Source organism: Chrysochloris asiatica, unplaced genomic scaffold, assembly GCF_000296735.1.
Source record: "Chrysochloris asiatica unplaced genomic scaffold, ChrAsi1.0 scaffold00026, whole genome shotgun sequence".
NCBI lineage: Eukaryota > Metazoa > Chordata > Mammalia > Afrosoricida > Chrysochloridae > Chrysochloris > Chrysochloris asiatica.
This window is the reverse complement of record NW_006408544.1, coordinates 17,158,146-17,170,347: the sequence shown is the minus strand read 5'-3', so window position 1 is coordinate 17,170,347 and position 12,202 is coordinate 17,158,146. Positions and strand designations below refer to the sequence as shown.

Sequence of the window (12,202 nt, the reverse complement as noted above, 5' to 3'; positions counted from 1 at the left end):
GTGGGGCTTGATGGTGGCTAGGGTGGAGGTGCAGTGAAATTGGCTGTCAGCAATACCATAGAATACCAGGCAAAGCAGATCCAGGGCAGCGCTTCAAAACTCAGAACTACAGAGATAGGAATATTTTGAAGGTTTGAAGGCTTACAGATTGTGGAACTTGAAGCTGAAGTAAAAAAATCAAGTACTTTTGAATCTGCCGGTCTGGGCTGGGAGGTCCAGAGCCTACATCTTGGGCAAGACCAAGCGAGGGAGCAGAAACACCACGGGAAAACACCACAGGAACCTTGGAGCAAAGGTGGACAATACACTTTGTCAGTTTTGTTTTGTTCTGTTTTCTTTTTTTGCGTATCTGGTCATTGGTGCACCTACTGTTTGCCTACCTCCATTCTTGTGATTAGAGGGAGAGCCTAAGTGTGTAGACACCCCTACCCTCACCACTGGTGGGTTCTTCTGCCACTCATGCACACAGAAACTTAGCCCAAGAGCAGGCCCTGAACGTTTTTTTTTTTTTTTTGTTTGTCTTTTGTTTTGTTTTTTAATACGGGAAAGGGAAGGACAGGGCTGCAGAGAGGGAAAGAGAGTTTAAAAACAAAACAGGCCGAAAATTAAATGAAAGCCTGAGGTATAGCATAACAACCAAACTGACATCTTGAAATCTCTCAGGCAGCTTTGAAAGCAAGAAGCTGAAGAGAGGACATTAAAGTCATGCTCATACTAGGCTACAGATTTTTTTTTCTTCTCTCCCTCCTCTTCCTTTTCTGTGATTATACACTGCAGTATTCAGTCTAGTTTTTGTTGTTGCTGTTTTTTGTTTGTATTTTGTTGTTTGTTTGTTTTTTTTCCGCTGGTGCTCTTTTGCTGTTATATGCTCCCCCTTCTACTTTTGGAGGACTCTTTCTCTCCATATATTACACAAGAAGAGTCAGCAACTGCTGCCATATAGTCAAGCTAACAATCACACTCTATTAAACACCAAAATCCAGACAAGCACCAATACCAATTGCCATATACAGGGAAGCAGACAACACGTGTGAAAGTTACTCTGTGTTTAACAATAAGAAGAGTGAAAAGGGAAGCCCACATCCTGATCACATCTACCTGGAAGCAATCAGAAAGCATAAAAAATACCAAAATGCATACTCAATTAAGTATTAAGGCCAAAGATAAACACTAAACATGTCCAAGAAGCAAAAGCAGATGACCATATCACAGCACATGTCCAGAAACAAGACAAAATGTCTGAGACAAATGACCTAGAGTTAGACCTGGACTCCATTCTGGAAGGAGGGCAGGCCTTGGAAATGCCTGAAAAGGATTTCAGAAAAATGATAATAAAATGTTTCAAAACACTTTACAATGGAGTTGAGAATACTAAGGATGAAGTCAGGAAAGCACTACTGGAACAATCAAATAAGATAGATACAGCATTGGAAACAATTCAAAACCTACAGAAAGAGGTCCAAACGATCAGTAACAGAATATCAGAAATAGACAATACTCGGAAAGGGCAAAGGAGTAGAATAGACGAGATGGAAGGTACAACCAGTGAGCTGGAAGACAAATCTCTCAATACCACTAAGATAGAAGAGCAAACAGAAAAAAGGATTTAAAAAAATCTGAAGAAGGTCTAAGATTCACGTTGGACAACATGAAGAGGAATAACTTAAAAGAATTATTGGCGTTCCAGAACAAGTAGAATCACACAAGTCCACAGAGGAAATAGTTGAAGAACTACTGGAAGAAAATTTCTCTAACATCCTGAAAAGTGAAAAGATAAACATTCAAGAAGCTCAATGAACCCCAGGAAGGATAGACCCCAAAATACTGAATTATGCAGAAAGCATAAAAAAATGATGGAAGGAGTACACAAGTATCACTGTTAACAAACAAAAAAAAAGGTCGATGTTCAGACATTTCAAGAGGTAACATATGATCTAAAGCTGATGATCCTGAAGGAAGTCCAAAGTGCATTGAAGTTATTGGCAAAAACAGGGCACCAGGAATTCAGATGTTTCAACAAAGTGATTTGGCTCTCAAGTTACTCACTTAAGTATGTCAATGAATATGGAAGACAACTACCTGGCCAACTGACTGGAAGAGATCCACATTTGTGCCTATTCCAAAGAGAGGTGACCCAATGGAATGTGAAAATCATTGGACAATGTTATTGATATCCCATGTGAGTAAAGTTTTACTAAAGATAATCTAAAAATGGCTGCAGCCATACATTAACAGAGGACTTCCAGGGGTTCAAGCTGGACTTAAAAGAGGATGTGGAATGAGGGATATCATGGACTGCCAAAAGAACAAATAGATATGTGTTGGAAGTACAGCCAGAGTGTTCCTTGGAAGCAAATGTGTCCAGACTTCATCTGTCATACTTTGGACATATTGTCAGCAGGGACCAGTCACTGGAGGAGGATATCATGTTTAGTAAAGTGGCGGGTCAGCGCAAAAGAGGAAGACCCCCAGCGAGATGGATTGGCACAGTGACAGCATCAGTGGACTCAAACATAGCAACAATTGTGAGTTTTGCCCAGGACTGGGCAGCAGTTCATTTTGTTGTGCATAGGGTTGCTATGAGTTGATATCGCTTTGATGGCACCTAATAACATCATCAGTAATATATTTGGACTCTATATGCTACATCAGAGTCCAAATATATTATATACAATGTCCTGACCAACATTGGTATTGTCTTTTATGTTATTGTCATCTTAGAGCATGTATCTTTTATACTTTCATACCTGAATTTCGATAAATTTTTTGAGGTAAGTAGACATGTTCTCTAGCCTCCAGAAGTATGGGTACAGTTAAGACCAAATAGTCTTTTTGACTATTCAAAACAGCTTAAATTTAGAAAAATAAGCAAGGATCTTTAGGATAAAGCAAAAATTAGTTGTTTTAAGACTTGAGAATATTATTTGTGCTTATTCGTTCTCTACCTTAGTAACATAGTGGATTACGAGCTGGGCTGCTAAGTGCTAGGTCAGCAATTCTAATCTACCAGTTGTTCCTCAGAAGAAATAGGAGGCTTTCTGCTGCTGTTAGGATTTATTGCCTGGGAAACCCCTATGCCGGGTCTCCTTGAATCAGAAGAAACTCCACGTAACACAACCGCCACCACCATCTCTTTAAGTACCTCATACTTTATGTGATAGCTGTTACACATTCATAAAAGTTGTATGTAAATCAAATCAGATTTTAACTAAAGGACTGCTACAGAGATAAAATTTTTTCTAAAGAAAATAATTCCTTGCAGAAATTTCCAGTTGTATAGCAGAATGCATGAAACTTAGGTCTAAGTCTTTTTTTCTGTTTCTTACCAGCTTTTTTAGTTATGAGCACTTGACTTGAACTCAGTCTCAATTTCTTTATCTCTAAGATTAGGATAAAAATAGTATCAACTATATTGAGATATCTGAGAAGAGGAATGTAGAAAATAGTGAAAGTGGTTAATACTTACTATGATAATGTTGATGACTCTTAATCTTATTTTCATATCTTGTTTCATTTGCAGTGGAATATTTGTTATTTTTTAAAAAACTACTTTCTAAGGTTGTTTTCCTTTCCATTTGGTTCCAAAAGTTTTGCAGAGATTTTTTTTCCTAGTAAAAGTGCATTTTCTTTTTAGGAGTACTTCTTTGATTCCAGAGTATTAACAGATGGAGAACTGGCTCCCAATGATCGATGTTGCCGTGTGTGTGGAAAAATAGGCCACTACATGAAAGACTGCCCTAAGAGGAGAAGGTTGGCAAATAATTATATATAAGTATTACAGGAAAAATAAATGTTAGGCTACTTATATATTTAAGTGAGTTCAGAAATCCTTATGTGATAAAGTTAAAGGCTTTAAATTGAATCCTAGGTAAATGTGGGTTTTAATGGAATTTTGGAATGAGTTGAGACCTATTTGTATCATAATAGTATCATGCCATTCATTTGTTCATTTATAAAATTCCTTCAGTTTTTTTGTTTTATTTATTGAAGAAACATTTATTGACACCTCCTTTGTGTCAAGAACGGTGCTAGCAACCAAAAACACAATGATGACCAGGACATGAGTTTCTAGCTGAGGCACCCAAAGTCATGCAAACCATTAATTAAAACATAATACGTGAATCCTTGAGCTATATGCTTAGGATATATTGAAATACTTTGTAAGTTGAGATATTTACATGCTACTACATACTCCCTCAAAGATATCTAAGAAATCATACTTGTACTCCCCACCTGAGTTCTATGTATTATGTTCCCTATTAGCGAGGAAAATCCCCATTAATGTGTAAATCTGGCTACAAAGAGCTTTTAACTTCTTAAGTAAAATACTTCCTAGTTTTCATTATTGCTGTCTTACTACAAATACATTTATGTAAGATACTTCTCTGGTTCTCAGCATTTTACTTTATAAAAGGAAGTTAATAACTATGTCTAAGAACTGTTGTAGAGTAAAGATTCTTTACCTTCCAAAGCATGAAACAATAAGCATGTTAGTCCCGTTTTCATGTGGGACATTTGTATAGTTTAATTTTGTCTATGACTCACTCAGCTTACAAGTCCCTAGCCCCACATTATTGGTATCAGCAGTTTACTGTTTAGACTAAAGAAGAAAGACAGTGAAGAAGACAAAGAAGGGAATGAAGAAGATAAAGACTCCCGAGATCTTCTTGACCTCCATGATTCTCGAGACTATAGAGACCCCAGAGACCTCAGATGTTTTATATGTGGAGATGCAGGACATGTACGAAGGGAATGCCCAGAGGTCAAACTGGCACGTCAGAGGAATAGCAGTGTGGCAGGTAAATAGAGAAAGCTAAAATTAGTTTCTAGTGGGATTGTAGTCATCAATGTTGATATCATGCCAAGAGCCTGATTTTTCTTTACTCTAAATGTATTTATGTGATTTTGATCCCTATAATTTCTTAAGGAGTTTAAAATTATACAGTGAGGCTCTTTGAACAGTACTTGAATTATGTTCAGAGTCCCTGGGTGGTGTGAACGGTCAGTACACTTGATTTGAGTCCACCCAGAGGCACCTCAGAAGACAGACCTGGTGATGTGCCTCTGAAAAGTCAGCTTTTGACAAACCTATGGAGCATAATAGTTGTACTGTGACACATACACACATGGAATCTCCATGACTCAGAGTTTACTCAGCAGCAATTGTGTTTTGTGTATGCTTGATTATCTTCACTATTGAGATCTCAACAGTCTGTTGTATTTAATCAGCTCCTTTGGATTTGAGTCAAACTCTCTTTTTCTTGATCGCAAAAGTTGAAACTCTTTATCAGAGATTCTTTTCTGGGAATATGTATGAGAAACTATAGTTCCTGTTACTAATAATATGAGAAAGGAAGACCTGTTCTTGTTGTATTTCATAGGAATTTTAAGACTTAGATAATAAAATTAACCCTCAAACTAGAGTTTATTGAAGAGAAAAAAAAAAAATTAGATTGTTTTGCACGTAGTGATTTCCAGTTACTCAGATTCTTACTGTATATTGTATTTTCTTTATATATGGTTTCCTTTAGAAAAATAATGTAGCATTTGTTCTTAATTCCAAAACTGTATTTTTTGATGAATTTACAAAATGGCTCTGCAACAAAAAATTACTATTTCTTCACTAGCATATAGTCACAGTTTATAAATCCAAGTTTATAAAATCTCTGTTATGAGACTCTTCTACATAAGAAAGGTCTTCTAAAATTATCATTTCTTTGCTATTTCCTCTGTTGATTTTCTCTGTGATGTCGTCTCTTAGCAGCCCAACTGGTCCGCAACCTTGTAAATGCCCAACAAGTAGCTGGTTCAGCTCAGCAACAGGGGGATCAGCCCATACGTACTAGACAGTCCTCAGAATGTGTAAGTACTCTCCCTGTCAGAGGGTTAATCTTTTTTTTTTTGTAAGTTTTTATCGTGACATGAGTGATCGTTTACATGGGAGAACATCGGTTTTACACCCATCCTGTCATATTTCATTTCATTACAATCCCCTCCATGCATCATCATTCAACAGTATTTGCTTCTGTTCTCTGGTTTGTTGTTGTTGTTGTTTTTGAAGGTATATAAAAACATTCAGTAATGAATATATAATCATTGAAACAACCAACAACCAAAGGGCACATTCTGCAAGCCTGCCTCCTGGCCACCAGCACAGAGTCTTTCTCTTTTCATGAATCTGGAATCCTCAGCTGCTCTGTCTCTCCATTTTCTCATCTCTGCCTCAATCTCTGATGTAGCTGTTTCTCTGGATAGGGTCCCACATTCCATTCCGCTCATGTTCTTCTCCCTTGGTAGTCCTAGGGTCCTTTGTTTCTAGAATGTAAGATTAACTACTCCCCCCTTTTTGTTACAGTTGTGACAATCACAATTAGTCATGATAACAATAACTGACTTTTGATTCGTAAGAATCATCACCATCTCCTTTCACCAGACCCGCCTAGACAAGATGAAAACTATTCAGTGGGAGTTCTACCTTCCCCCACACACTCTGAAACTAAACTCCCTCTTAAAAGCTTATAAGCCAGCCATTTCGTGCCTTTATTACCCCCCACCACCTCCCCCATTTTAGGTAGTCAATGTCTTAAGTTGCTGGAGGGTTAATTTTGCGAGTAAGATTGCTGTATCTTTAATGGGTAGTTGGGATTTATCTTTCAGACCGGCAGATAAAATCCTCCAGATTACATAATGCTTTATAGAGGCAAGTTTGAGATAGCAGTTTATTCTTAGAAAAATATGACCATTAATAAAAATTGACATAAAATTGAGAGGTATCAGAGAGTGCCAGTGTTTCCATTACCTTACACATAAACTCAGTACTTCCTAGAGCATGATTCCCTTTTTCCCTTTTTCTTTGTGCCACAAGTAACCACTAATAACCATTGGTCTCTAGGTGTATACCTGTTCTTCTCATTTCAATTAAATTAGGTCATACAATATTTTTCCTTTTGTGATTAACTTATTTCACTCAGCACATTGTCTTCGAGGTTTATTCATATTGATAGCTTGTATCAAGATTTTATTTCTCTATATGGCCGGATTGTTGTTAAGTGCCATCGAGTCAGTTCCATCTCATAGTAACCTGGTATAGCATTTCTTAGGGGCAGCTGGTGGCTTTCAACCACCAACCTTGTGGTTAACAGTCCAGTGCTTATCCTACAGCACCAGTACCAATACTCTGGTAGTATTCTATTATATGCATATGTTGCTATTGTTATTAAGTGCTGTCTAGTCGGTTCCAACACATAGCTACCCTGCATAGGATTTCCGAGGAGTGGCTGGTAAGTTTGAACCAGCTGGTGAGTTTCATGTGCTTATCCTACAGCATCACACCAGGACTCCATTATATGTATATATGGCACTTACTATTATTTCTTTTTAATTCATTTATTCATTGATGGACATTTAGGCTGTTTATATCTTTTTGCTGTTGTGACTAGTGTGTTATAAACATAACATTGGTGTACATATACCTGTTATTGCTACAAGTTTTAGGTCTTCAAGGTACTACACACCTAAGAGTTGAATTACCATGTCATATGGTTCTATTTTTAAATTCTTTCGCAGTTGGCATAGTATTTCCATTTTCTATTCCTACCAGCAATGGATAAGAGTTCTGATCTCTCTACATCCTCACCAACATGTTTTTTCTTATTTTATCATTTCCATTCTAATAGGAATGAGGTGGTATTTCCATATAGTTTTGATTTGCATCTCTCTTGATGACTAATGGTATTCAGCATTGTTCTATGTGTTTGTTGGCAACTTGAGTATCCTCTTTGGTGAAGTATCTGTCCACATTTTTTGTGCAGTTTTAGCTTAAAGTTTCTTTTAGTGTAATCTCAATAATCTAATTTTTTTGTTGTTATTCATAGATTAGTTGTTGTATTTGATTTTATAACATTTTAAAAGCTAGGTTCAATTATTTCTTATAATCATTTTATGATTTTAGATTTAACATAGAATGGTCCTTCAATCAGTTTGGAATTAGTTTTTGTATAAGGTTGAAGCATGCTCTTTTGAAATTTCCAGTTTCCTCAGGACCATTTGTTAACGAGACTCTTTCACCTATTGAATTTACTTAGCTCCCTTGTAGAAAAGCAGTTGACCATAGTTGTATGGTTTTATTTCTGGGCTCTCAATTCTATTCTGATGATCTGTGTGTCTATCACTAAACCAGTACCAGGATATTCTGATTAATACAGTTGTATGTTTTAAAATTGGGAAGTGTGTGATCTATTACTTTGTTATTCTCCCTCAAAATTGGTTTAGTCATGTTGGGACCACTTGCCTGTACATGTAGTTGAGAATTTGTTTATCCATTTCTGTATTGTGTTGAATCTGTAGATCATTTTAGTAGTGATGTTTTCCCGGTATTAAAGCCCATGAGCATGGAATGCCCTTCTATTGATTTAGGTTTGATTTATTCTTTTGCAGCAGTATTTTATAGTTTCCATTGTATTCATCAGTACATACCTGGTTAGGTTTATTCCCAAGTGTTTTATTCTTTTAGATCAGGGATGGGGAAATTTTTCTGCCAAAATTTATAACATTATTTGTGGACCATACAAAATTACCAGCTTAAAAATTAGCCTGCTATATTTGGTCAAACATTTAATTAACTCACCCCTAACATGTCGCTATGGGTCGGAACCGACTCGACAGCACTTAACAACAACAACAACAACATGATAGCTAAGGAGCTCTGGTAGCGTCGTGGTTACGAATCGGGCTGCAAACCTTAAGGTCAGCGGTTCGAAACTACCAGCCGCTCCGCGGGAGAAAGATGAGGCTTTCTACTCCCGTAAGGATTTACACCCTCGGAAACCCTGTACAGGGTCGCTATGGGTTGGAACCCACTCAAAGGCACTTAACAACTTAACAACAACAACAACATGATAGCTAAGGAGTTCTGGTAGCGTAGTGATTACGAATCGGGCTGGTAATCTCACGATCAGCAGCTTGAAATTATCAGCTGTTCCATGGGAAAAAGATGAGGCTTTCTGCTCCTGTAAAGATTTACAGCCTCAGAAACCTTGTACAGGGTCGCTTTTGAGTCAGAACTGACTCGACGGCCCATAACAACAACAACAATAACAATGTAATAGCCGATACCTTGGCAGGGCCAGACCAAATGATGCCAGGAGCCTGTTAGGATCTGTGGGCTGGATGTTCCCCACTCCTGATTTTTCGATGCTTATGTAAATAGAAACCATTATGTAAATAGAATTGGTTTCCTTATTTCCTTTTCAGATTACCCTTTGTTTTTATATAGAAATACAACTTAAATTTTTGTGTTGATCTTATAATCTGTAACTCTGCTGAATTTTTCTCGTAGCTATGGAAATGTTCTTGTGGATCCTTTGGCATAGTTTTGCTTGTTTTGTTCAAGTTTGTATACCTTTTATTTCTTTTTTTTACCTTATTCCTCTGGTTAGGGCTTCCAGTATGATAATGCATAGGAGTAATAGTGAGTATCTTTGTCTTGTTCCTATTCTCAAGGAAAGGTTTTTGTCTTTTTTTATTGAAATATATGAGGAATTGCCTTTTCATTCCTATCTTTTTGGGAATTTTTTTTTTTTTTTAACCAAATGCCTTTTGTGAATCTATTGAGATGATCATATGACTCTTGTTTAATTAATATGGTGTATTACATTGATTTTGCAAGCAAAATATTGCTACAGATAATTTAAAAAATGACTGCAACCATACATTGACAGAGAACTTCCAGTGGTTCAAACCTGATTCAGAAGAGGACATGGAATGAGGAATATCATTGCTGACATCAGATGGATCCTGACTGAAAGCAGAAAATACCAGAAAGATGTTTACCTGTGCTTTTTTGGCTATGCAAAGGCTTTCGGTAGAAGCAAGAGGCAGTTGTTTGGGCAGAACAAGGGAATACCAGATGGTTTAACAGTTGGAAAGGTGTGTGCCAGGGTTATATTCTTTCACCTTACTTACTCAATCTGTATTCTGATCAAATAATTAGAGAAACTGGATTATAATCATTAATAACCTGCGTTATGCAGATGACTTTCTTTTCTGAAAGCAAAAAGGATTTAAAATACTGATGAAGATCAAAGACCACAGTCTTCAGTATGGGTTGCACCTTAGTGTAAGGAAAACAAAAATCTTCACCACTGGACCAATAAACAACATCCATATAAATGGAGAAGAGACTGAAGGTGTCAAGGACTTCATTTTACTTGGATCAGCCATCACCACTTATGGAAGCAACAGTCAAGACATCAAACAATGTAGCCAGAAAACCAGAAGACACTTCTTGAAAGAAAGACCTACAGGAAAAATACAGAAGAGTAAGGCAGTCCAACTGCTACCACAAGAACAAGCAAGTTGATAGCCCAGGAGGCATCAAGGCAAGTGACTAGGTCCTCTCAGTGCAGATCCTCTCCCAAGACTAAGACGCAATGGAAATCCACATTCTGACTGGCGACCACACACAGTCACCCATAAAGGGAAGTGACCGAAGAACAAACACAATGAACCTCCGAACTAAGCCCTGCATCGTTCTGCAGACTACTGCGAACCCAGGTGGAGATTCGGTCAGTCAGCAGTGAGGCAGAACCAAGGGACCCATGGGCTCAGAGTCAGTGACGCAGCCACAAAGGACTAGAGCGGAGAGCGAAGAGACCAGCTGTTAAGAAGAGGGCAGACAGATGCAAGAACACCCACACTTGCAGATGATACCCACATGACCTGGCTTCAATGACTGGATGAACAGAACTTAACCCAAGGAAGAAAGAAGAGGAAAAAGGAAAAAAAAAAAAGTGTCATCTGCTACAAATCAATGAACTGGACCTACACCTATAACTGTAGTAGCTCAAAAAAGGAAAAAATTCCTGGCCACAAGAATTATCCCCACCCCCTTCACATAGAGTGGAAAGGGATGGGCAACATGAACATTGGCTACCCAAAATGGGGGGAGGGATGCAAAGGTAAGAAGTAACTGGCTTACAAGCTTTCAAGAGGGAACCTAGATCCACAGGGCCGGGAGGATAGTGGAGTCTCCAGTGAATAGTACCCAAACTGTCTAGGAAGGGCTGATGAAAAGAAATGCAGATGGGTCTCATGTGATGCAGTGGTGAAAATTGATACCAGAACTGATTGTGAGGACTGGAAATGTAAAGGTGGATATTTTATAGCAAGGAGAGGAGTGACTTACCTTTCAGTCTAGGAGCGGAGGGCCCTGGGACCATCAACGGGGAAGAATGGAGAGAGGGACCCCACCCAGAGAAGCAGTGAGGCCTGAGATGAAGACAGAGAGGGCAACGTGAAAAGATGGAGTGCCTGGGGAGTTGAGATCCAGAGAGGGAAAGGGGCTGGGTGCTGAGGACCGTGGGGGGTGGGGGGGAGACATGCAAGGTATACCCTTTGTTGGGGGATGATGCATGGACGGGAGGGTAACTAAGGCAATGAAACGATATAGGATAGAATGAATGGAAAACTAATGTTCCCCCATGTAAACTATCATTCAATACACAATAAGTCATTCAAAAAAAAAAAGAAATCAAACGATGTATTGCATTAGGCAAATCTTCTGCACAAGGCCACCACTGCAAAACTGAGAAGACTCTAGCTACTGTCCCTGCTCCTCCTCCTCTCTCCCTCCCCTGGGGGGACCACTGGGTGCCACCACGAACATAATAGCTCTTCAAGTCTGCAATAAAAAATGGTTTTCATTAAAACTACATTGGAAAAATGGGAAAGAAACAGAATGGAAAGAGTACAAAAGTCGAAGAAACAGAACCAGAAGAATTTGTGGTAGAAAAAGTGCTGGGCCAATGTGTAGTTAATGGGAAGGTGGAGTATTTCTTGAAGTGGAAAGTATTTACAGATGCTGATAATACTTGGGAACCTGAAGAAGATTTAGATTGTCCAGAATTAATTGAAGCATTCTTGAATTCTAAAAAAGCTAATAAAGAAAAAGATGGTATATAAAGGAAATCTTTATCTGACAATGAATCTGATGACAGCAAATCAAAGAATAAAAGAGATGCTGCTGACAAACCAAAGGTCTTTATCAGAGGTCTTGATCCTGAGCAAATCACTGGTGCCACAGACAGCAGTGAAGAATTCATATTTCTTATGAAATGCAAAGATGAAGATAAGGAAGACTTGGTGCTGGCAAGGGAGGCAAACATTGAAATGCCCTCAAATTGCAATTGTGTTTTATGAAGAC

General features: G+C 38.2%; 1 protein-coding gene and 1 pseudogene across 4 annotated transcripts in view; both read left to right on the top strand.

The window, feature by feature from the left end:
* ZCCHC11 (zinc finger, CCHC domain containing 11) overlaps window positions 1–12,202 on the top strand; it is a 217,543-nt gene that overhangs the window by 193,338 nt on the left and 12,003 nt on the right. For 2 of the 4 annotated variants that reach the window (XM_006839775.1, XM_006839773.1), the window contains 3 exons: window positions 3,635–3,750; window positions 4,588–4,799; window positions 5,762–5,862. In XM_006839775.1, coding sequence (XP_006839838.1) covers window positions 3,635–3,750; window positions 4,588–4,799; window positions 5,762–5,862 — 429 coding nt within the window. Of the gene's footprint in view, window positions 1–3,634; window positions 3,751–4,584; window positions 4,800–5,761; window positions 5,863–12,202 lie in introns of all 4 variants that reach the window. The other 2 variants (XM_006839774.1, XM_006839772.1) reach the window with 1 other exon arrangement.
* LOC102839164 lies at window positions 11,722–12,202 on the top strand (annotated as a pseudogene).